We start from the raw sequence: 27,199 nt of genomic DNA on the forward strand, positions 1-27,199 counted from the left end.
TTTCATCCAAGTCAATATTTTATTCCAATAAATATTCACAATTATACAAAGCCACATACACATTAATCAAATTCAAATGTAATACATCCATTCAATCACACTCCCCAATCTACTGAAAAGAAGTTTTGAATTTTTTAAAGTGATCACAGTAAAACCCATCTAGGAATGTGTGTGTAGGGAAATATTCCTGCAATCCATGTTATTCACCCACAGATGCATCTTGGGCCTACTAACAATATTGTATGCAAAGGCCAGCTGTCAAGGCAGCTACTGTCAAGGCAGTCTTTCTAAACAGGTTTCACTATATTAACATCAAAGAGCAATGTGCAAAGTGGCACTGTGTTGTCACATAAAGATTGTACAAAAGGAAAAAAACCACACACACACACACAACCTGAGCCACACAAACACAAGGTACAAAGTCACGACACTGATTTCCTGACTAGCTCTTGTAGTATAGATTAAATCCTATTATAGTAAATTCCCAAAAAAACTGTCCAGATCTTTAGTATTACTGGAATTTTGTTATGTCTTTTGCTTGGGGAACAAAAAGACTATTGACTGAGACTTGCAAATCTTTCAGTGCTATAACAATTTTAGTTCTGAATGCATCTAGGAGTATTCAGTGTGTCCTCAAGTAATGCCCAGAGGCCCTGGGTTTAACTCTGTGTCCTAGGTAACTATTACACTTTATTGTTAGAATATTTCATGAAAAGACTTCAGGAGGTTACAGCAGCTGGATATGACAGGATTAAATGGTAAAAGTCTTCTTTGGAATTTAAAACTCATGAGGTTGTGGGCCAGCTCGATAGGGTGAGCCCAAGTGTATAATTCCTCACAGGAGGAGACATATGACCCACAAAGCCACGCAAGGAACCAGATGGCAGAAGCATCCCCAGTCACAGCTCTCCCAATGGAAGCATGTGTGGATATCCTGGTTGACTTCAGAGTGAGCTGTTCGTCTGAGGAGTTTCTAAAGGAAGCCATCCAGGACAATGCCAACAGCCCTCTCCACCTGAGCTGCTGAGATTTATACACTGCACCCATCTTTTTTCATGATGCTGTGGAATTCCTGCCTCTTTTGGACCCTCTGGTACTCCACAGAGTGGACCTAAGTAATAGCATTTTAATCTTGATGGCTATCAGGTGCCTCATGTCACAGATTACAACCTCCCAAAACTTGCAGAGCTTGCAATTGCCTCATTTTAATAAAGATATGCAACAGGGGATAGACCCTATGTTAAAGACCAACACTGACATTCCTGCTGCAGAGCTGGGCAAATTGAGACACCTCAAGGAGATTGCTTTATACTGTATTTGTCTTTTAGACCAGGTGGAGTATCTGCTTAGAGGTCTACAGTGCTCCCTGGAGAGTCTTCAGCATTTAGGATACTCAAATACACAAAATGAGAAATTAATTTCATCCAAAACACATAACACTTTACAAAGGAGAACTACAGGGATTAACAGACAACTAAGAAGCAAATGTCTAATCACTATTTTTATCTCAGGCTGGAGACAATGTATATCATCATTTTCATGATCTCTGTGTAAAAACCCTTTATCTTTCCATGTTTTTACATATCATTCTGAATAAAGGTATAGTCCAAGCTTTTGTTTAAAAGGGAGGGGGCATCTGGGTGGTGCAGTGTATAAAGAATGAGCCCTAGGGTCTGGAGAACCTCAGTTCAAATTGAGCCTCAGACACTTAACACTTACTAGCTGTGTGACCCTGCACAACTCACTTAGTCCCAAATGGGTTGCATCTCAATGATGTGCAAATGCCACATGACATAACACCCTGCCTGGAGAGAACATCTTTTCTTAGGGGAAATCAGATCATAGCAACGGGCATTCATTACCTATGATGCCCAATGAAATCAAGTGGATAAACCCTAGGAAAGCTTAAAACAAACTCCTTAAGATACACAGGACATGGGGCAGCTAGGTGGTACAGTGTATAGAGCACTAGCCCTGGAGTCAGGAGGACCCAAGTTCGTATCTGGCTTCAGACATATAACATTCACTAGCTGTGTAACTCCGGACAAGTCACTTAACCCCAGTTCCCTCACAAAAAAAAAAGATACATAGGACACCCCAGACTTCTGATGCCACTTTCCTTAATTCTACTTAACAGTATTTTACCCACTATTTTGAAGAACATCATGATCAAAATTCCAAAATGCAAGATGGTAGCATCTACTAACGATATCAACTACAGTAAGGTCAGATATTTCACATCATGCATAAGAGGCACACAGAAGAAATTAATATTTTATTAATTCAAGTGAATCAACATATCTCCTTTGGTGATACAGCAACATGGAAACCAAGTCTCTTTAAAAAAAAAAAAGATGTTCATCAGTTCACAGACTCATAGACTTAGAGCTAGAAGGGTCTTCAGAGGTTGTCTATTCCAACCTGCTCAATTCTACAGATTAAGGAGACAAACACATTTTAAGTTCCACTCCAACTTAAATGCTGAATATCTGCACGTGATATTAATGAGCTAAATGGGCTGAAAAATTTGTCTGGTGTACTGAGGCCTCAATATAGTACTCTGACGAAATCCAGTTTCTACCAGGGAAAAAAGTTTGATTATGAAAAAGTAAAAGCAAAACGATCAAAAGCCAGACTACGTAATCTCCACTATTTGTTCAGATATTAAGAGTCTGACTCTAGGACCACTTACTTCCCCCAGAAAACTTCCAAGGTTTATGTGGGTCTGCCCATTCAGTCATGACCAAATGACAGTAAAGGGGAGCAGTACTCCATTTAGAGATCATGAGCAAATTTATTTTTTATATTCTAATAAAGTAAAAGGAATAACAACAAAATACCATATTCACTGTAAGAAATTAGAAGGAAAGGGAGTTCAGATGGCAGACTTTAAAAGCAGCGCAGCCACAGCAGAAATAGGAAGACATAAGGGGACAGATTTAAACTGATCTCAGGGAAAAAAAAGGTGGAAACTCTGAAAGGAACATTCAAAAACTTCTACATTTTAGCAAAATAGTACCGATTATGAAGCAACACTACAAAATTACAACATTCTAAAGATGTCCCATTTCTAAAGATTACTAAATGAAAAGCTTAATTCTGTTAAATTTAAAATGAAATCTGGTTGAGGACATTAGGAGAGGATGCATATTCCTCAGTACAGAGGCATTTTCTTTATAAATCAAAGTTAAAAAAAAATACCTGGCACAAACAATTAAGCACAGTTTTCTCTCAAACAGGTAATGAAATATGCAAAGAAAACTCAATTATTCAAAATGCAAATGTCAAAAAAAGGGGACTCTGAATTAAGTTATTTAGATAATCAGATGTTTATATTAAAGAACAGGTCAATCATTCAGCTAGTTGGAGAAAACGAACTATAGCAAGGCTGCTGGAGATGCACTTTCATGGAAAAGCTCTCAACATTCACTATAGATAGAGGTAGGGAGTAAATAAGGAGCTTGTACAAGTCCCAGAAGAAATTATATAATACATGTCATGTGTGTGTGTGTGTATATATATATATATATACACACACACACACATATATATATGTATATATGTATATGCATATACATATATATATACATATATGTATATGTATATATGTATATGCATATACATATATATATATATGTATATACATACACAAACACCACAAGTCCCAGCAGAAATTATATATGTCATACACATACACACACACACATACATATATATACACACACACACACACACACACACACACACACACACACACACACACACACACACACACACACACAAACACCCAGGCCAAAATCAATTTTGAAAGACTTAAGAACCCTGATCAATGAAACAACTACCATTTTAGAGGCCCAATGATGGAAGAATGTTAACCACCCTCCTGAAAAAGAGGGGATGCACTATTATTCAGAACAAAACACATTTTGGGATATTGCCAATTGGGGAACCTGTTTTGCTTGACTATGCTTATCTGTTAACAATGATTTTTTTTTCCCCAGGAGGGGAGCATGGGAGAAAAAAATAAATGCTTGACAACTGAAAAAAATAAATTTTAATTTTTAAATAATGGGGTTTCTGTGATTTTTTTTTAATATGCCAAAGTAATTTTCGCAAGAAGAAATTTGGATATGGAAAGCCAGTGGGAGAAAGATATGTAAAACCACTCTCAAATTATTACTCCAAGTTCTAGATAGTCATTTGCTTCCCATTAGAAAACTATTAATGTTCATTATCTCTTCAACAATTCTTATGTAAAGACACATTTATAAATCCAACTGATGTTAGGTCAAGGGAAAAATACAAATGAGCTCACTCATAAATGTTCCAAATTTGAAAGGTAGGTATGGCAAAACACAGATGCTCACTTTGGTAATAAAAAATAAATACTGAAGCAAGTACAAATAACACATTCATATTTGATTAATAAATTCTAACAAGTTTATAATTTAAATCTTATTTAATAATAATCCTCAAAAAAATAACTAGCACTATTTATGGTCAGAAAAAATGAGTCCCAGTTAACAAACTCCACAAAGTTATAGCACTTGCAAAAAATGTGAGGTTTCTACACTGAATCTCTAGAACATTAATTTCATTCAGATGAGTATGAACATCTTCACACGAACACTCAAGCGGAAGGAGAAAAATATAACTAAATTAATGAAGGTTCATGGCCTCTCTAGCTGTTACCATTAATTTCAAATTCTTGTTCATCTCTGACATTCATATTTAGGGGAAAGTTTGGGATAATTTTTTAAAATACTCCCAAAAGTAACAGGGAATCGCACAAGGTTGGTAATCCTGTAGAACTCTAAATTTCAAAGGGGATCAGAGACAAAGCATAGACAGTCCCTTACATTACAACCCTTCATTATGTTCCAAATAACTTGGCTAGAATTGTCCTTTTTCTCCGATTTTGTTTTTCTATTTGGAAAATAGGTATACTTGTTCCTTGTTAATGAATAAGAGGGAAATAAGTTTGTACTCTGTACAACTTCTGGAAAAAAAAACCATTATGTGAAATTGAAGGTACTAACTTTATTGCTACTGAGCAAAGGCCCAGTAGTTTTCCAAGGCTAACATCTCACTGCAGTTGCTAGTTTTCCCACGCATATAGAACATTGCAGGGTAAATGTCTGTGGGGCAAATTATCGGAAAAGTTTCTGATTCAATTAAATTGCTCAGGCAGTTATATTAATAGGATATGTAAGATCAAAGTACCCCTGCAGCTACAATGCCTCACGAAGGGATATAATAACCTCCATTATGTACTTTTTAAGGGGTTATGTTACAATAACCCTGTTTAGATATCATGGCTGGGGTTTGGGGTTGTTCTGGTTAACTGAAATTTCCTTTAACTTATATTAGTAGAAATGCCTCTAGCAAAGGTATCACATGAGATATAAAGATCACAAAGACATAAAGACATGAGATATAAAGATATTAAAGGCTCACCTCTGGCACTTTCTCTTAGGAATGTGCAATTATATTGTTCTTCCAATTATGTGTTGTGTGTTTTCGCTTTGCGTGGTTTGTGGTGGGTTTTTTTCATATATACATGGTAACATTTTTATATGTATGTATATATATATTATATATACATATCAATATACCAATATTGGTAATAAAATTACCACTTTATTAATGCTTCAGGATGTCTTGACAAAAAGAAGTCGGGGCAGGGTTGGGGGTGGGGATGGTGTTCACTTCCCCATCCCTTTCTTTATGGCCCTAGAAGGATAGAGAAATCCTTCATAGTAACTCTTGAACTGACTTCTGATTTTAGAGGGCAGGGGAAGGTGGGAAATAGGAAGTGCAGTTCTTAAGTGTTTAATAAATGTTTATGGCATCATACTTAATTTTTTTTCATTCAACAGAATCTTCAACTCTCTTGAGCAACCTCAATGCTTAAGGTTTTGATTATACAGATGACGGGTATTGTGACTCATTTCCCAGAGAAGTGATTTTAGGAACACTGACTTCCAGAGATACAAGTTTCAATTCTTCTAAAAATAAGGAAAATACAATCTAGTTCTGGCTATATATATGTAACCCATATGGCTACCCACAATGTAGTCTATGATGGTGAATAGCTTTTCAGGGAATTCTATGTACTTTTTCCTATTTCCTGGCATCTTTTGTTTTTCTCTTATCTCTTCCTGGGCCACAGCCAACCATGCCATTCATCCACCTATACGAGGAGCTATGAGAAAGGTGTAATAACCACCATTCTCCAGCTCAGCCTGCCCCTCTCCACTCCACTGTTAGCATAACTGCTGTATTTTTTTTCCAAGACAATCGGGGTTAAGTGACTTGCCCAGGGTCACACAACTAGTATCATTTTGTCTGAGGCCAAATTTGAACTCAGGTCCTCCTGACTCCAGGGCCAGTGCTCTATCCACTGAGCCACCTAGCTGCCCCTACAACTGATGCATTAATCCATGTGATGGCTTGCAGAGTGGAGAAGCAAATGAAGCATCTATAAGCTCACAAAGGGAGCTATGAAAAGAATAGGAGGGTTTTTCTTTCCGTTTACACCCCCCACCACTCTGCCTAAGAGTAAGGTCATTCAATGTGGCCTAATACAGTAAATAAGCAAAAGGGTTCCAAGATTCAAAGGCTGCCCTGCCTTAGAAACAAGGTAAGATGATGAAAGGCTACACATGATACACATTTGAGCACTAAGACCATCAGAGGTTCACTGGGAAATCAGCACAGGTACACCATTTGGGTGTGAAGGAACTAGGTAAGAGAAAGATATGTTGTACTAAGGCAGAAACACAGAATCAAAAAGTGTGGTCAGTATGAAATCTGGAGGAAAAAATATAGTGTGCAGGAAGAGACACACTTCAGTGAATAAGTTAACAACCTAGGATTCTCCAGATTGTCCACTGTGGAGAACTCATCAAGTTTTCTATGATGTATATGAAAACAACCTTTGAAAGATGCTCTATTTCCTCTTCAAGGTCACCACAGACACTGAGTAACATTCCAAAATTTCATTTGGTTTCCTGGGTATGCAACAAAAGGAAGAGGTTTGCCCTGGAAAGGCAACAGGAGCAAAAAACACTGCAAAGGCAAATCCCTTATTCTAAATGAATTGGCACTGTGGGTAATAGCTCAGTCTCTTATGAATGTGATTATCAACCAAAACCTAGGTGAACAGATATAACTAAGTTTCTAGCCCTACAAAACTCAGAAATAAATTTGTAGCAGAGGTAAGTAATTGCCCTTAGAAGGGTCCTTCTCTATTTGTCTCTACTCTAAGCTATTTTTTAATAGTAAAAATTTAGAAATGCAAATTCCCCCTTCGAACTTAGAGAAAAATAATTAGCATAGAAAAATAAGTTACTAACTTTTCAGTAGTTTTTTTTCTTTTAAATATAATTGTCAACAGTATAAACTTCCTATAGCTAAGTCGATTAAGGATGCCCTCTTAAGACAATGACTCAAAGTATTAAACATTAAAGTATGTAAAACTTTCAGGCCATCAAATTCATTATCAAAAGTATCATCTTAAAGTGATTTTGTCATTTCTATCTCTCTTCTTTCCACTACTTCTTTTCTCACAATTTCCTTTCTTTCTGGGAAGAATGGAATGACCCTTATTAACAACCTGCACAACTAAAGTTAGTGCATTTTATTCTTTGGAGAATATCTCATTACCATACAAAGAATTTTAGAGCTAGAAGAGACCTTAGTGATCAAAGTCAAATACTCTCATTTTTACAAGAAAACTAAGACAGAGAGAAATTAAGTGAATTTAGGCAAGATCATGGAGCTAATTGATGGTTAAAGTTATAACTAGAACCAAAGTCTCTTGGTTCCCAATGCAGAGTTCTTTCCATTATACCACATTTTCTCATTATTATCAGAAATAAATTTTGAATCAGAAATCAGAACCTATCATCATCATTTGCTCCAAGTTGATTAGAGGTGTCTGTATAATATCTGTCCAGGTTAAAGAAGCTTTTCCAGGAGAGAAACAGATTCTTTCATGAGGCTTTATCAACTAGAGTTGGTTATTTACCAACTCTACCAGCAGTTTCTTGAATTCTGGTAATTTATTCTAGTCTTCATTCACTCTTTTAGGTGATTTTTGCTGGTAAGAAACTTCTCAAATACTTATGCCTTCTTTTCATCCTCTGAAGGTAGGGGGTTACTTTACAGTAAAGTTACTTTACTAGCCACACCTGACCGTACCTGACCTCCTTTTGTTGTCAAAGACTCTGGGCTGACATGACACACCAGAATTTTCCATTAGTTGAAATCAGAGCTACAAGTGCCAAACCCTTAAAGTCAATAGTTGTTACAGGGAACCAATAATCAATCCATGTTTTACTCCATTAGTCATTCTTTTCCCTGTCCAAAGGGAGGGGATTCACAGGTGAGTTGCCAGTAATAACCAGAGAGGAAGTGAATGGTATGTCACTTGACAATAAATGGCTAGAGATTTCTGTGGGAGATTCCCTCAAAATTTTTCTAGATGTCTCTATTACCGAATTCCTCATCGTATCTGTCATTTCAATCATTTCAAAGTCGACTTTGTTCCATTCTTCTTCAGCACCCTCTTCTCCATAATCATCTTCATCCTCATCATTAAACCTAGACGGGGAGAGTAGTGCTTTCTGGTCTTCACTCTTTCTACTTTCCTGAATCTTGCTACTAAGAGGTGCAGTGGCCAGTTTGTACATGATAGGAAACAAAACTCCCGTTGCAATAGCTGACCCCAATGAAACATACAGAATCCCAGGAAGATGTGGGCATTTTCCTTGAAGAGATCCAACCACCACAGGAATGACCATCTCTCCCAGGGCAGCACCAATTACAAATAAAGCTGCAGATTTTCCTTTAATGGTCATGTACTGTTCGATCCAGGAAACACCACTGGGAAATGTAGTAGCCATGGAAGCCCCATACAATGCAGTTGCCACCCAAAGACAAAGGTGGTTCTTATCAAAAATCACTAGAAGTAGGGAGGAAAGCAAACTGCCCACATTGCTTAATACAATCATGGTCCCAGGCTGCAGACATGTAGCAAAACAGATCGCTATGCCCCTGCAAGTGGCAAATGTCCCCCAGAAGGCAGAGTTCAAGCCCGCTGCTTGGCTTTCACTCATGCCAGCATGCTGTGTTGCAAAAGAGAAAACGTAAGAGCCATATGTGACCTCTGCTCCCACATAAAAAAAGAAGAATATGAAAAGGAGACCAAGAAGGACACTCTGATATTTCGCAGTTCGAATCTTCTGAGCAGCTTCTTTTGCTTTCTCTTGATTTGGAATTTTTTGGAAAAACAAAACAATAAACAAGGAAAACATCACCAAAGTATAAGTTCCTATAACAACATAAGTCCATAGCAAATTCTTATTAGCAGGTACTCCAAATATGACTTCTAAGTCGGCTGCAGGGGGCAGGGTGAGCTCAGAGTGGTTTGACACGTCAGCTATCATGTGGTTTTCAGAGGGCACAGCACTGCCAAAGGCCAACTTGGCCAGTAAGGGAGCCAAAAAGGCCCCCAAGGCAAAAGTGAAATGCAAGGCCTGCAGATGTGGGGCTGCTTCACCTCTCCATAAATGCAGGATAAGGACATTGCTACCTAAAAATAATAAATACAGTTTTGTGTTAAAAATTGTGTATGACAGAGGTATCTTGAAAATCAATGCAGTAATTATGTTCAGAAGAGATTTCGGTGTCAAAAACAGTATACAAGAAATATAAATTTGCTAGGCCAAGAAGAAGGCCAACATAGAAGCCCGAGAGCCAGTCTGGAAGTCAGGAAGATCTGGGTTCAAGTCCTATCTCTGATACATACCAGCCATGTGGTGCTGGGCAGCTCTCTGAGACTCTTAAGTCCCAGAAAAGTCACTAATACGCATTGCTAGAGGCATTTCCTCTTTTGGGATTCATTGTGCCATGAAAATCAGAAGTCAAGACCCACTTCCTGCCCCCCCCCACCTTCCAAAAGGCTAAGCAAACAAATGCCACTAACCCACTTTCAAACCTTAGTGAACTTTGACAGTTTTGGAGCACTTCTGTATCGTTTAAGTTTTAGAAATGAATTCTACAGACACAGTGAACACTGATATTTTCCTCAGTGAACTGACCTAATTATAAATGCCATGCTCTCTGAAGCATCAAAATGGCCAAGTGACCCAAAGGACAATGGAGAGACAGACTAGGTGTAAGTATTTTGTTTTTTGGGTTTTTTTTTCACTAGGCAATGGGGTTAAGTGACTTGCCCAGGGTCATACAGCTAGTAAGTGTCATGTGTCTGAGGTCGGATTTGAACTGAGGTCCTACCAAATCCAGGGCCAGTGCTCTAGCCACTGCACCACCTAGCTGCCCCTTCTTTTTTTCTTTTTCTTTTTGGTGTAAGCATTCTGAAGTGTATAAGCAACAACTGGTACACACAAGTGGTATAAAAGACATCATCAAGCACAAGCTTGATCAGAAAAGGATGTGGGTGGCTCATGGAGTGAGACAAAGGGAAGCAGATGGACAGCCTGTAGGGCTGTGCTGATGACAACCCATCAAACAGTACCCAGGGGTGGGGAACCTGCATCCTTGAGGCCACAGGTAGCCTTCTAGATCCTGAAGTGCGGCCTGGTGACTGAATCCAAATTTTACAGAAGAAAGATAAAACTTGGATTCAATCACCAGGCCACACTTAAGGATCTAGAAGGCCACCTGTGGCCTCAAGGCTGCAGGTTCCTCACCTCTGGTACAACCATTCAAAGGCTAACAGCCCAAGAAGAAGGCCTACTGCACAATGGGTAGAATCTCTGTGGAAGATTTATGGAAGGACAAGAACTGCAAAGAATGAGAAGGTCCTGGTGCTGGAAACATCCACCCGATGGGCTAATGTACAACAGAAGTGACAAGGTAAACTGTGCTTCAGAGCAAAACATGCTATTTGGTTTTTAATCATCAGATAACATTAAAGTCACTAAAATTCCCCCTAAGACATAGCACTAGACACCTATTTGAGCAAATGTTATTTATGCACATACCAGGGGCAGCATGAGGTTTTCAGGATGTGAGGATCTGCAGAATCCTGCTATGCCCATCTGAGGACCTATCAGGACCCTCTAACACCCTCAACTACATGCAGGTCAAGTGACACAAACAGGTACACAGTCTCTAACTCTTTACAGAGGTGCAAACTACCAACGAATGAAAGTCATCAAACTCAGCTAAAAGCCTCAAGTCTTTATTTCTCACACCCTCAGCCACTACAGCAAAACAGGGGAGAGAGAAACACAAGAAGCTACAGTGTGGATGGTGGAGAAACGTTTTACATGTGTATGTATGCACACACATGATACTAAAGAGGTCTCTAAGGCAGTGAAAAGCTAAATGACCTGCCCAGGGTCACACAGCCAGCATGTGTCATCTACTGTGGTCTGACTCCAAGAATGACCACTTGAAGGACTGCCATATGGGGAAAAAAATCAGACTTACTCTGTTTGGCCACTCTTAAAGACTGTAAATTGCACAACAGTTGCCAATCTGCATTAGGAGAAGGAGTTTCCTCACTGCTGGATCCTTATGCTGATGAAATCCTAAGTCTAGCCTGCCCTTCTCCTAAATATGTTTGTGTGGGAACATGTAGGCATGAATATATGTATGAATATTACATATATATTTAGAAAAATACAAAATTAAGTGGCAAAGGGTTTAGTGGGTATTAGAGGTCAGCTAATTAGAGAAGGATTTAATGGAAGAACATAGGAAAATTGGAGAAAAGGGAAAAAGGGAAAAAAATAAAAAGTGATAGGCAGGGCAAGGAACAGGTTTCAATTGAGGTCTATTACCTTTGCATCCATTCCAACACAAGTATTCAATGCCCAACCTGAACATAATATGCAAATTAACTAGTAATTAGGAAATATGCACTGAATTTAATCTGCTTACTCAGACTCTAAGGCCAAATTTGGTCTAAGTTTTAAATAATCATTCCACATCATAACAATGAGGATTTACTATCTAAATGAAAGTTGCCATTCTGTTATGTTAAATACTGTCAAAGAGAAAATCTTCCATCTCTGGGGGACCCTAATCACCCACACCTACTGCTTATGAAGCAGGACAGTCACAAGTCATAGTAGTAGACGCCCATATCCAACCTCACACCTGGCAAGGATCATTGTTGTGTTTTTTTTCCCTAGGTAAATAAGGACAATGTCTGTTCCAGGAACAAGTGCCATGTGGGAGAGTAACCTAGTTGAGAATTAGAAAAAACACAGTTTTCTCTACTGTTTCCTAAAAGAAGCTATCTTTTCTTCCCTCCCTCCTCTCCTCCACTCAGGAATAATGGCAGAAATATTCATTTACCTGTGTCTAAAATTCCAGTACAGATTCCAAAGACAGCCATCATCACAACCAGTAATATTGCTTTCTTGCAAAAGGGGACAAGGGAGAGACCCACAGATGCCCCCAGCATTGATAGTCCTGAAAGAAAGGTAAAAATTAGATACAAACACATATTCATGGGTCATCACTACCATAAAAACAATCTCATCTAAAATGCCTAAAATTAGGTCAAAGTTAACTGGCCTCTTTTGAGGAGGAAGAACTCTAGCTGTTCAACACAAAGTCAGCCATGGGAAGTCAAGAAATCTGGCTTAGAGAAATAAACTTCAACAATTAGAGAAACAAAAAAAAATATAAAAAACAAAAGAAAAAAACTATTAGAGAAATAAGTAAATTTAATTCTCAACACACTATTTATAAAATTATTTGCCTTTCAGCCAAAGCCTCTGGGGTGCCTGCTGAGTACACATTAAAAAATAACTATTGACATACTAGAAGGAAGAATCAGTGGCACTACTGAACACAGCAAGATGAGCAATGAAACTCTTTCTTTTAGCTATTACCTGGTGGGCCTCCAAATGAAATCCCAGACAGCTATTTCACAGGTTTTCCCTTATCTGGCACACTGCCTCCAGTTAAGTTTATGAATTGGGAAATTAGTGCTATCAGTGGACTCAAAATTTGAGCCACAGAACTATCAACAGAAAGACAAAGTTTCTTGTTATAAACATACTGAACAAGTCTGCTGAACCACAGGATCACAGATTTAGAGCTACAAGAGACCTTCCTTAGAGCTCCCCTAGTCCACAGGTGTCAAGCTCACTGGGAAATGTTGTACAAAAGAAATAAAAATACAACAAAAATGATGTTAATTTGTGGCTAAGTCAATATGCAGCTGGCAGGGACTCACTTCTATTGTTTGATATTACTGATGTAGTACAACCCTGCCTCCATCGCACACATGAGAAAATTGAGGCACAAAGAGGTTATAAGTAATCAGATGAAGATCACACATGTAAGCAAGTAGCTGTGCCAGGATTCAAATCCAGGTCATTTGTTCTTTCTAATACACCAACTATACTGTCAAAAAATCACAGGGAACATCTACAACAAAGGCTCTTAACTTCTTTTGTGCCACAGACCCCACTAACAGTCTGGTGAAGCCTGCTGAGCCATTCTCAGAAGAGTGCTTTTAAATACATGAAATATATAGGACTACAAAGAAAACAAGCTATATTAAAATACAGCTATCAAAATACTACAAAAACAAGTTCCTGGACTCCAAGTTTAAAACCCCTCAGTTAGTTCAACACACAGCTAGACAGTCATTCAGTCTCCCTTTGAACAGTCTCTAGGAACAGGGAACTCACCGCTACAGCAGTCAATTACTTTCAGGCAGCCTAACTGCTATCAAGTTTTTACATTCACTGAACCAAAATCTGTACCACGAATCCACCTGTTACTCAGTTCTGCTTTCAGGAACCAAGCAGAAGAAGGCCTTCCCTGTAACAACTCTACAGATTCTCAGAAGACAGCTGTCATATCAGGCACCCTCCAAGTCCTTTCTTCTCCAAGATAAATATCTTCAGTTACTTGAGGTGGCCTCAGACAGCCTTAGTTCCAGTCCCTCTCCCCATCCTACTAGTAGCTTTCCTCCAGATGAACTCTCATTTATCAACAACTGTCATCTAAAGTAAACAGGTAGGTATAGGAGAGTGTCTGTGTCTGCGGGGGTATGTTGAAAAATATCTCAATGTGAGCATCTGAATGTTCACAATTACTGTCTAGATGAAGCACTGAGAGCATCTAAGTACCATTATCCAAAAATGGAATGGGCTGCCTTAAGATGTAATGGGATTCCTCACTGGAGGCTGGATGACTATTTGTCAGGGAAACTGTAGACAGAATTTTTGTTCCAGGACGGTGTGGACTAGAGAGCTTCTGAAGTCCTAACTTTGACATTCTGTGAAGCTTACATCTCCATGTGAATATACTGTTTGCTATGTACCTGCACGCCTAAGACCCCTTTCTTAGTGTGCATGTGGACAGGTCAGTGGTATGTTAACTCTGGTTGTGTATATCCAAGGGCATCTCAGTGTGTGTATATGATGAAGCGCATGTGACATTAGACTGCACATGGATATCACTCATACAGCTATGAATGTGACTTGTGGCTCCTTTCCCTTAACTCCTATAGCATTCAGCCTGGAGAAGTGTCAGGGATTTTTTTTTTAAGTTCAACTTTTATCGACATTTATTCAGCACCTCTTGTACAACTAACACTGGACTAACTCACAGAATCAGAGAACCCAAGATCAGAGAGCTGGAAGGGACGGGGGTGGCGGTGTAGTACAATCTATACAGGAAAGGAATCCCCACTATACCCTATGAGACAAGTGCTCACTTCACCTCTACCTGAAGACCTCCAAGGAAGAAAAACCCACCACCTCTAGAAGGAGACCATTCCACTCTTAGACAGCTCTAATTGTTAGAAAGGTTTTCCTGATATCAAGTCTACATTAACTTCTTTGCAACTTCTCCCCAGTTCTTCTGGTTTTGCCCTCTGGGGCCACACAGAACAAATTCCTTTCACATGACGGCCCTTCAATATTTGAAGAAAGCTATTATGTCCCCCACCCAAGTCAAAAGACTTGGAAATGGAATAGAAATTCCTCAGGTTAAACATACCCATTGCCTTCAACTAATCTTCACAGAACACAGACTCAACCCCCTTCACCATCCTGGTTGCCCTATTCTGAACACTCTTCAGCTTATCAGTGTCCTTCAACTATGGTGTGGAAAAATAAACACAATTGTGCACATGAGGTCTGATGAGGGCAGAATACAGTAGGATTATCATCTCTCTATTCCTGAAAGCTATCAATGAAGCTAAAGACTGTATTTGTTTTTGTTTTTTTGCTGCTTCCCTATGTTTTTCTTAACTGCCATCTAACCATGCCTCCTCCATCTTGTATCCATTTTGTTATCTAAGGATAATACTCAATTTTTAACCCTAATGAATTTCATGTTATTAGATTCAGCTCAATTCTCTGGCCAATCAAGTTCCTCGGGGATTCTGATGTGGTCATCCAATATGTTAGCTATCCCCCTCCCAGCTTGCTATCATCTGTAAATATGAGAAGCATTCCATTTTTGTTTTTAATTCAAGTCACTGACAAAGATCCTAAACAGCACAGGACCTAGCATGGATCTTTAGGGAACTGGCCTGGGAGAGCTCCTGCCTTTGAACTATTAACAACTATTCTTTAAGTCACGCCCTCAGTCCTGAATACATCAAACTGCAGATGGTCTAATCCAGATCTTTCCATCTTCCCTATAATAATAGTATGAGATGCTTTATCAAAAGCTTTACTGAAATCTAGATAAACTATCTACAGCATTATTCCTTTTATTTAGTAGTTTAGAAATCCTGTCAAAAAAGGAAATGAGGTTAATCAGACATGATCTGTTCTAGATGAAGCCATGGGATGTAACCACCTTTCCTCATCTCTTTAGTGATCCACTCTCTAATTTTCCAAGGAATCAGCCAAGCTCACTGGCTGATACTTTGCTAATTGTTCTCTTTTTTAAACATCAAACCCTTTTTCCTTCTCGCAGACTGTGGAAGTTCTGCTGTTTTCCACCACCTGTGGTATCACTGACAGTGGCTTGGGATCATGCCTTCCTATTGTTTTAGGACTTAAAGATGTATTTCATGTGGTCCAAGTGACCTGAATTCATTGAGGGCAGCCAGGCACTCTCTTATTATATTTTGACATACTTTGGGTATCAACTCCCTTTTAGTAATGGTTGTCCTGTCATTTCCAGTATAAGTCATTCTCCTTAGCAGAGAAAACAGAAGCAAAGTAAAAACTGAGCAGTTCTGCATTCTCTGTGTTGTCAGTTATCAGTCCCATTCACCCTCGAGTAAAGGTCCTATCACTTTTTCTTTCAAAATAGCTTTTAAAAAAGCAAATTTTGGGGCAGCCAGGTGGCCTAGTGAATAGAGCAATAGCCCTGAAGTCAGGAGGACCTGAGTTCAAATTCAGCCTCAGATCAGTCACTTGACACTTACTAGCTATGCGACCCTGGGCAAGTCACTTAACCCCAACTGCCTAAAAATGAAAAAAAAAAAGCAATTTTTTAAAGTACTTGGCCTTCAGCTCATTCTGAGGTATTGCGCTCCTGACATATTTTTCACAAGACCATGTTATAAGCTCTTAGATTCACCCTCTGCTACCTGCTCCTCTAAATTCACTTGCTTTATAGGTGCCTCAAATGTAAAAGACTCATTAACGGCTTTATGAACTTTACAATGTACCTGGAGAAACACACCTACCTGAAACAATCAGAAGACAACAACGAAGCAGCACATGAAGCTGATGAAATGAAATACTTGCAAACCTCAGCGCACTACATAAATGCAAGCTATTGTTACTATTATGCAAAAATAACAGAACAGCATAAAATGTATACATAAATCCTAAGTGGAGACTAAGTAAAGAGTAATAAGATCAAGGGAGATGGGGCTTAGTCAGGAAAGGCTTCATGGAGTTGAAGTTTGAGCCAGACCTAGGAAAACATCATGAGCATGAACTGACAAAGAGCAGGGAAAATACACATGAGCCTAGAGAAATAATAAGATCAAGATAAAGCAGAAGAGATTGTGTAGAATACAGAGATGAGTAGAGTGAGGCAGGGGACAGTAACAGAGTTAAGAGGCAGGCCCTGAATACTAATCAAAGAAATAAAAAAAAATTAGAAATAAAAAGGTCACCTAGTCCAACCACCACATTTGACGATGAGGAAACTAAGTCCCCAAAAGGTTAAGTGACCTACTCAGGGTCATCCAAAAGACCAAGGATAAACTTGGGCATAAAAGCACCATGGCAGGACGGACAATAGGAGATATCTACTGACCTCTTAAAAGTATCACTACCATAACCTTCAACCAGTTCAGACTCTACAACAACAGTCATCTCTGTGGGAAAATTATGATTTTCAAAATTAAGTTGGGTAAAAAAAAATTTTTTTTTCTTAATAGGATTTTCATTGACTTTTAAATGTTTTCATCAGCTAGGAAGAAAAAAATGGTCTTTTATTCTCAACAAAAGGAATTTCTATTTTAACTGTTGAATTCAATAAACAGTATCTCATGATTTACTGTAGGTTGATCAGAACTAAAATTTCCTATAAAATGTGAGGTATGTATTGTATAAGTTAAAAGGCTTCACCACAGATTTCAAAGGTGAGGAAGAAAGGTCTGATATAAAAAGTATGAACCTTACCTGTTACAGGCAATATTATGGAAAAGACGTCAGCAGACACCCATCCATCCTTCATCACAGCGAGATGCTTCAGTCCCTAAACACGATCTACTGCTGACCTAGCCCTGCCATCACAGAGCCAGAATGGGCATCCAGGACCCTCTTTAGAGCTACAGCAATGCCACCATATTGACCTTGACCCAGGATGGGATGTCTGGCCTGAAGACGCCTTACAGAGAACAGGACAGTTGTCTCTTAATTCCTGAATGGCTAGAAATGAATTAAAACTGCTTGGTCCCAAAAGGCAGAACTAGGAACAACGGGTAAACGTTGTAGAGAACTAGACTTCAAATCTCTACCAGCCAGAGCTATCCAGAAATGAAACAGGAAGCCACAGCATGTAGTTGTAGGTTAGCACTGGAGATCTGCAAGTGGAAGCTGCATAGGAACTTGCTGGGGACATTGCAGAGCAGAATCACACGGCCTCTGAGATCCCTTCAGATCCTAAGAATCGGATTAGTCCTGGTTTAAAAGACTCTGGATTCCACATAGTACCCAGGGTAACAGTGGAGTTCTGGGCAGACCTGAGGATCCTGGACTCTTCCTAGAGATGACCCATCTCCCCAGTAACCCCAGGATAAAAGTAACTTTCACCTAGGGAGCAGGATATGGGAAATTCACCTTGCTTAACTGCCTTCCCACATTAGAATCACCTAATTGCTAAATAAAATATATGAACACAATACCTTAACACTATACATATATATACCTAGACAGCTATCAATTTTCCTAGGTTAATATTATCTTTCACATTTTTCATTTAATTTGTTGCTTCACTGGTATAGTGAACTCCAAATGAGAAAACTATCTCTACCAGCAGAGTTCAACATCTGCTCTGCAATTTATAGTCCTAGAGAGAGAGTTGCCTAGGGCGCTGAGTTTAAATATTCAAGGGTCACATAGCCTGTTGTATCAGAGACAGGGCTTCAACCAACATCATGTTGAATGAGGCACTAATACAAATATATCTACTGAAAGTCACAAGACAACCCGTTTGAGGTACTCTACTTACCCATAATTAAATTACGATTCATGCGGTCAAAGAGAAATCCACCAATCACAGAACCACCTAGATACCCACATGCACGGCCCACAAAAATGTAGGAAATATCACTGATGTTGTGGTTCACATTCACAGCCAAGTCTTGAAATGTAGGTCCTAATATACCAATACTCAGACCCTATGGATGTAAAACAAAAAAACAACACGTTAAACTTTACAATCATTAAATTAATATATACACCTATGTGTTTGGACAATTGTTAATTTTTTTAGCCACTTGACTTTTCCTAGGTGAACTGTTGGGATGACCTCTTTGGACTGGTTATGAATCCCATTCAGGAAGTTATACAATGTTCCTACTGTCCAAACCATGATATGTAGATGGATGATGCCCATTGAGCTAGTCCATCAGAACATATACTTGAATGGATAAAAAAGCATTAGCTAAGTATTTACTGTGTTTAAAGCACTGTGTGAAGTGCTAGGGATGAAAAGAAAAATTGTAGGATAATCCTTGCTCTTTAGTAACTCACATTCTAATGTGGCAGACAACACATGTAGGTTTCAGCTAGAAGTTAGATAGGCAGGTCCAGTACTCCTTATGGAAGAATGGCAAAACAAATGCATCTTTTTAAAATGTCATTTTTTTTTTCAAAATTTGTTTATTTTTATTCTGAACTTAAACACCAAATAAAATAAACATTTTTGTATACATAGCACAACTGTACGTAAAACTGAAAATCCCTATTATAAAGTTCCCTTTTCTTTCTGTGTATAATTCAACCTTTTGCTTTCAAAGCTATCTTACTTACATGCTTCTTTCTAGCCTTCCTTCTGTTCTCTGAATTTTTAAAAAAGATACCTCAATAACCCTTTCTTTTGCTTTTTTCCTACCCTGTTCGTATTCCCCCTCAACCTACCATCATGATTCCATTTCCTCCAGAAATAAAAAAAAAAGATAACAAAGCCTTCAACAAAACTAATTCCCACACTGCTATATCCAAAAATGCATGTCTCATTATGTATCCTAAGTCTATCAACTCTGTCAAGACAGGAATAGCAGGCTTCCTCCTCTGTCCTCTGGAATCATGGTAGTCATTGCATTAATGAGATCTCTCAAGGTTTTCAAAATTGTTTTTCTTTATAATGTTATTGTATATATTGTTCTGGCTCTGTCCACTTCACTCTTCATCAGTTCATAAGTCTTCCTAGTTTCTATGAAACTATCCCTTCTTAGGTTGTAATAACATTCTATTACATTCATGTACCATAATTTGTTTAGCCATTCCCCAACAGATGATCAACTCTTTAGTTTACAGTTCCTTGCTACTACAAAAAGAGCTGGCACATTTTTATACATGAATCTTTTTCTTCCTGCTTTCATTTCTTCGCAGTATATAGACCTACTAGTGGTATAGTAGGGTCAAAGGGCATGTATAATTTAATGTCTTTTGTAGCATAATTCCAAATTGCTTTCCAGAATGGCTAGACCAATTCACAACTCTATCAACCTTTTATGTTATTTCCACTGCTAACACCCTATATTTTTCTAATGATGATAGTGCTAAGGACATTGGAGGAGAGAACTTTCTTTTCCACATCTTTAATACCTGTGGCTGCTGAAAAGCCTGGGTCTACAACATCTGCTTTTCAGTGGAAACTGATTAGAAGCTAATGTTGGAGGTGGTGGGGATGACAGGCTCCTTCTCCTCAATGGTTGCTCCCCTTGATGATGGCTATAGGGGCTGTGGTGGAAGCAAGACCAGTGTACAGGGTACACTACAATTCCCAGTACTTCAGGTCTTGGACTGTCTCCACTGGGGTCAAAGGGAAGGTGATACTCAAGATGGGTGTGGTGGTTTGACTCCTATAGCAAGCACATGCTACTTCCTATCTCTCCATCAGGTAGGTTGGCCAGCCTGCCCCATACATGGCAACTGATGGTGGTGGTGAGGATAATGCACCCTTTCTCTGTAAGCTGCACCCCTTGATAATGGCTGTGATGGCTGGGCTACAAATAGGACTGGTGGTCTGCTAAGCCTATTCCCAGGGGTACTAAGCTCAAGGTCCTGGCCTATCTCTACCAGGAACTAAGGACAGGTGGATCCTGCTGTTGGACAGTGAGCTGGGTTCAGATTAAATTGACAGAATGGAGTATGCTGAATTGCATTTGGGCAACTATATACAGCACTTTCTTTCTGTTTAAAATTTATTACTTATCTGTAACATTTTTCCTTTTAATTTTGAGTTCCAAATTTTCTCCCTCCCATCCCTCCCCTAACCCATTGTGAAGACAAGAAATGTGATATCTATTATACAAGTGAAATCATAGTAAGCATATTTCCATAGTAGCCATGTTGAAAAAAAATTAAATAAAAAATAAAAGGCAAGAAAAATAGGGGGCAGCTAGTTGGCTCAGTGGATAGAACACAGAAGTTATTGGAACAGCGGCCCTGGAGTCAGGAGGACCTGCTTGCCTTTTCAATGAGGGTGGGTGGAAAATGAGGGAGAAAATTTGTAACCCAAAGTTTTAAAAATACATGTTAAAAATTAAAAAAAATTTAAAAATACTACAACTAAAATTTTGATTATTTTGCAAATATATGCAATTATCACATGATCTTAAATTTTAAAAATCTAAATCACTGAGAAAAGCAGTAAAAAAAATTTTGGGTGCAACCTGTGATTTCATCTATGTAGGACATTCCCCTTTGCAAACAGGAAATCTAACCTAGTCTTAAAGAGTTGCCTGGGAGGTTAAATGATTGGCACCATGATCCTTTGGCTAACATTATCAGATTTCCAAAGCCAGGCCCCTATACCCTATACTAGCTATTTTCAAAGTATGAAAGCCTGCCCACAGGTCAATCAGACCGTTAGGAACGATTTTTCAAAAGGTTTATTTTGCTATCACTTATATTTCAGGATATCATAGTTTATAAGTACTGCAGATGTTACGTCATATAAATCTGAATCTCTATGTACTCATCAAGACCTTGTGTAGCCCATAAATGCTATAGTCATTAAACTACAACCAGAGTGTAGTAGATATAGCCTAAAAGCAATAGACTCAAGTTTCTCTGTTTTCTCCTGTTTGTTAAAAAAAAAAATCTTCCACTTGGCTAAAACTCTGCGCTTGTGTATTCTTACTTTCTAGAATCTGCTAAGGTAGTACATTTAATGTATAAATATGTGTGTTTTCAGAGATTAACTCTATTTGATCTCAAGTAGTTTTGCTGTGTCCTTACTAGCTACCATTGGCTCTGCTAAAGATAATCTCTATTATTTTATTATCATTCAATAACTCATTTTGAAAGCCTGAAGTTTTCTTTGTGCCCATGCAAACACGGAAGTACCTTTTGATGTTTTATTTTCCAATAAAAGTTTTTAAATATTTTGGAAATTTTCTAAATACTATCTAAAACCACTGTTATTTCAGAATTAAATATACATTCTAAAGTAAATTTTGTAAAATACTTTCTTATATTTAAGGAGGGAGTGTCAGCTTTAAAAGAAAGATTAGAATCTCTTCTAATTTTAGCCTGGTACAACTAAAGATGCCAAAAAAACATGAAACTGACATACTGGAGTTCTGACTAATGGTAGAAAGTAATTTATTCCAAAGAAATTGGGTGACACTGCAAATAAGAAATTAAAATATAGCAAAAGTTATCTTTCTCTTGGCTTCCTAGATGTTGATGGCATGTGAACCAGTATTTCCCAAATGACCTATGATGCTCTAAAATTATGCATGGGTAAAAAAGATGTCAGAGAGCAAGTAAGGTTCACTGATACAGTTCCAGATTCTACCATTACAATTAACCTGTAAGAATCTACCACTTGTCAAATTTTGGTGTAGCAGCAAAGAATATCCACAATTATCTGAAAAGGCTATTACAATACTCCTCCTTTTTGCCAACTCCCTGTCTCTGATTGGAGAACAGCCTGAAGAACTCCATTTAAGGAGGGGCCTCAGCACAGACATCTCATTTCCTGCCAGGCTGCAGGACTTTTCTGATCTCCCCACCATTCCCTCAAGGCAGATAAATTACCCAATCACCCTCCCTTTTCAGCTTCCACTTTTTTTGGGGGGGAGGTATTATCTTCCCCCATTAGATATTAAGATTCTTAAGAGCCAGGATTGTCATTCTTTATTCAGCACTTAGCACAAGGTCTGGCACATAGTAGGGGCTCAATAAATATTTACTATTGACTATATCTGTGATTTTCTTCATATTGTTGTTGAATCATTTCAAATGTGTCCAACTCTTTGTAACCCCATTTGGGTTTTTTTTTTTTTGGCAAAGATACCAGAACGGTTTGCCATTTTCTTCTCCAGCTCGTTTTACAGGTGAGGAAACTGAGCAAACAGGGTTAAGTGACTTGCACAGGGTCCCACAGCTAGTGTCTGAGGCCAGATTTCAGCTCATGAAGATGAGTCTTCCTGATTCCAAGCCCAGTGCTCTATCAACTGCTCTACCTAGCTGCCCTAATTTCTTCACATACTTCAAGCACAACATATTAAATGCAGAAACAGGCATGAAAATACAGCTTCTATTAAGCCAGACATTTATGCAATCAGCCAAATGGTTTTTTTTAAGTCACTTTTCTAATTTTTTTTTAGAAAATTTTTTAAAAAAAATGTTAACATGCGATGGGTTTTTTGTTGGTATTTTTTAATTTACTTGTTAATTTCTTATACTATAAATACAAAAAAATATAACCCACATAAACAAGAGCTTCTGGGGGTTAATTTTTAAGAATGCAAAAGGGTCCTGTGACCAGAAAGTTTGAGAATTGCTATACTACACTATACTGCCTCTAATAAAGTATCATTTGTATGAAGAAATCAAGGCTATCTACAACGCTATGAAAAAATGCTCCAAATCACTATTGATTAGAGAAATGCAAATTAAAACAACTCTGAGGTGCCACCTTAGACCTATTAGATTGGTTAATATGACAGGAAGAAAATTTATATATGTTGGAGAATATGTGGGAAAATTGGGGCACTAATACATTGTGAACTGATGGAACCATTTTGGAAAGCAATTTGGGAACTATGACCAATCAAACTGTGTATACCCTTTGACCCAGCAATACCACTTCTAGGTCTGTATCCCAAAGAGATCATAAAAAAGGCAAAAGGACCTACATGTCCAAAAATATTTATAGCAGCTGTGGTAGCAAAAAATTGGAAAGTGAGGGAATGTCCATCAACTGAGGAATGGCTGAACAAGTTGTGGTACATGAATGTAAGGGAATGCTATTGTGCTAGAAGAAAAAATGAGGGGGGATGGTTTCAGAAAAATATGGGAAGACTTAAATAAACTGATGCTGAGTGAAGTAAGCAGAACCAGGAGAATACTGAACACAGTAACAGCAACAACTGTATGATCAGCTATGATTGACTTAGCTCTTCTCAGCAATACAATGATCCAAGACAATTCCAAAGATTCATGGAAAACGCTATCCACATCCAGAGAAAGAACTGATGGAGTCTAAATGCTGATGGAAGCATACTATTTTAATTTTCTTTGGTTTTCTTCCCATGATTTTTTCCTTTTGTTCTGTTTCTTCTTTCACAATGACTAATGTGGAACTATGTTTTACATGACTACACACGTATAACCTATAACTGGGGGAGGGGGAGAAAAATTTGGAACTCAAAATCTTATTTAAAAAATGAATGTTGAAAATTGCCTTTACATATAAACAGAAAAACAAAATACTATTTACATTAATTTTTTTAATTTAAAAAACAAAGTATCATCTGTACAAATAAATATCTGTTTTTACTACAGTTTCTGAGAGGAAACAAAATCATTTGGAAGACAGTGTGATGCCAGGGAAATGGCACTGAATTTGGACTTAGGGGACCTGGGTCAGCATCTTGGTTCTGTTACTTAATACTTCTGAGATCCTGGGCAAGTAATGGATCCTTTCTGAACTTGTTTCCTCATCTGTAAAATGAGTAATCTGCATCAGCCCTCTAAGGTCCCTTTCTAATCAATGGCCCTATTACCATTTATTGCATATCTATCCCTGTACAATATGTATCAAACATAAGAAATGCTGTTCTGGATGACTGAAAGACTATTTTCTAACTAGAAAAGACACACAACATAAAAGTCTTTTAATCTTGACTTTTCAAAAGGCAAGAACTTCAAACAGGGTGCAGGTAGTTGCTCTTAGATTCAATACTTAGAGAAGGGTAACCTTCCCAAAGCCAACTCCCCCCCCCACACACACACGAATTAATAATCATTAAATATCTATAAAAATAGTTGCTTCACAAAAAAGTTTCTACAAAGTAGTTTTCAATAAAAAGAAAAGTGTCAGCAGAACCCTAAGTAACAGCCATTTTCGAGAGGAAATTCAACAGTTCAGACTCTTAAAAATCGCAGGGATCTGAAAAGGGATCAAGTAACAATAATTACAGATTTAAAACTGGAAGGGCCTTAGATCATCTCCTTCAATTCATCCATTTTCCCGATGAGGAAGGAAAAAGGAAGCCTCATAAGTGCAGCAAACTGTCCCAGGTTAGTCTGTAAATCCAAGGCCAGGTCTTCCCCTCGAACACACTGCTCAGCAAGCCTCTAACCCTAAGCAGCCTTATCATTAATCTAAAAATGCACCCCTTGCCCGGGTTCAAGGTCCCAAAACGAGAAACTGATGACCCAATGGCAAGATCCAGATGCTGATGCAGCCAGCAGGGTCCCCAGAGGCCATTTAGTCCATCTCCCGTATTTTGCAGAGGAGGGACACACCTAAATAAATGACCCTAGAAGAGGGTTGCGTGGCTGACAGGGGAGAGGCATTTCTGATTAATCTTCCGGCTGCACATTAATTACAGCGGAGCCCTCCCGGGCTGCGGCTCTCACCAGACACTCAAACCACAACTAGGTGTGGGGGAGCCCAGCAGGTAAGGGGCCACGTGCGGGCGGCCCAGCTCCGGGCAGGAGCCCCACTGGGTTAAGCGTCAGGTGAGGAGCGTGGGCAAACACATTTCCAGTCCTGCAAGCGCACTCCAGGAGAAACATACTGGCAGGACTTGGGGGGCAGGAGCCTGGAGCTCTAGGGCAGGTCATTTCAGGGTGCGTCATTCTGTTTGCCTAAATAGGTACAAAACACAAGAAACTCTAAGTGCATGCTGGAGTAGGAAGTCGGCGCTGCAGGAGAAAATAAGCCGGAGGATTGACGTGAATGCGAAGAGGGGCAGAGGGAGGTAAGAAAGCCAGGTGGGGGCTAGATGGTGCAGTGGATAAAGAGAAAATGAGCCGGCAGTCAGGAAGACCCTGGTTCAAATCCGACCTCGGACACTTACTAGCTGGGTGACCCTGGGCAAGTCACACTTTTCCCATCTGTAAAAGGCGGATAACAAGGGACCCTACCTCCTAGGGTTGCTGTAAGGCCCGAATGGGACACCCTTAGTTTGTCAACTTTAAAGCACCACGCAAGCAGCCGTCATTTCAAGGGCTGGGGCGCACGAAGGTCCCTCCGAATACCCCAGGCTCCAAGGCTGCCCGTTTCAATTTCTCCCGCCCGGCCCCCCGGCTCTCACCACCCCCAGGAAGGCAGCGTAGACCAGCATGGAGGTGAACCAGCGCAGGGCGTTACCGGCTCCGCATCTCCCACCGCCGTCCCCGTACACCTCGGCATCCGTCCCCAGCGGCTCCCCATCCTCGGAGGGCCCAGCTGGGAGGAGCCGCTGTGCGGCCAGGGCCGGGACCCCTCCGCGCTGCAGCTCCAGCTCCTCCAGCTCTGCGGCGCCCGAGAAGCAGCCGCACCGACACAGAGCCGCCCGCTACTGCGGTGTCTGCCGCGGAGGCACGAGGCGCGGCCGGCTCGTTCCCCCCTCTTGGCCCCGTCGCGAATCTACTACTCCGAGGCGGCCCCTCAGCCCGCGGGCTCCATCCTCCGGAGGAGCCCCGAAGATCCGCTAACCAGCCCACGCGTTCCCTGCCGGGCTCTTGGCGCATGCGCTACGATGCCCCCTCGCTTGAACGCGCAGCTTCAAGCCGCTAGGAAGGACGCCGCGCTTCTCGTTTTGTCATCACGTCTAGCCCCGCCCACGGAACAGCTAGGGACTCGCTTCCTTCTACTTTGGTGGCTGCTTTTTCTGAGGTCTAAGTGCTTTTCCCGAGGTGGAGCGGAGCATCCCGGAGCCTCCGCCTTGTTTCCGGCTGGCGTTTGTGGAGGGCCAGGACCGTGATGGCGGGGAGGGGCAGGAATATGCACGGCCCAGGGAGAAGAGAACGGGACCGCCCTTGGAAGACTCCCATCCTGAGACCCTGAGGGAGAGGAGAGGGCGGGAAATGCCCCCCCACTTCCGCTTCCTTTTCCTTCCTGCCTGGTTGTGGCCTCGTTCCTGCCCCAGCGCCTGGTCCTGGGATTGACCTCGGTCGCAGAGCCGAGGCCCAATCCATTCCTCTGTGCATTTCGATGGAAGAAAGTTTTAAGAAAGCGCCTTCCTTGAGCAATGGAAAGGGCATGGAATTCGGAGTCATGGCCTGGTGAGAAAAGGAGTGAACTTAGAGTCGCAGGACCACAT

The 27,199-nt window shown here is 39.8% G+C and overlaps 1 protein-coding gene across 6 annotated transcripts; it reads right to left on the minus strand.

Moving 5' to 3' along the window:
- Positions 1-26,447, minus strand: LOC110222881 (sodium-dependent glucose transporter 1-like). 6 transcript variants are annotated; one of them, XM_021008101.2, is made up of 5 exons: positions 26,210-26,294; positions 19,179-19,243; positions 18,655-18,823; positions 12,337-12,453; positions 1-9,598 (listed from the first exon to the last, which is right to left on the minus strand). In XM_021008101.2, exons 3-5 carry the CDS (start codon positions 18,674-18,676, stop codon positions 8,349-8,351), a joined length of 1,389 nt encoding a protein of 462 aa, XP_020863760.1. In that variant the 5' UTR covers positions 18,677-18,823; positions 19,179-19,243; positions 26,210-26,294; the 3' UTR covers positions 1-8,348. The 6 variants fall into 6 exon arrangements, with proteins under 6 accessions (XP_020863760.1, XP_020863764.1, XP_020863756.1 ...); XM_021008105.2 differs by lacking the exon at positions 19,179-19,243 and having other exon boundaries at positions 26,210-26,447; XM_021008097.2 differs by lacking the exon at positions 19,179-19,243 and having other exon boundaries at positions 26,266-26,417.
- Between the last annotated feature and the right edge of the window lie 752 nt (positions 26,448-27,199).

This window comes from Phascolarctos cinereus, unplaced genomic scaffold (assembly GCF_003287225.1).
Source record: "Phascolarctos cinereus isolate Bilbo 61053 unplaced genomic scaffold, phaCin_HiC Scaffold_5;HRSCAF=322, whole genome shotgun sequence".
Lineage (NCBI taxonomy): Eukaryota > Metazoa > Chordata > Mammalia > Diprotodontia > Phascolarctidae > Phascolarctos > Phascolarctos cinereus.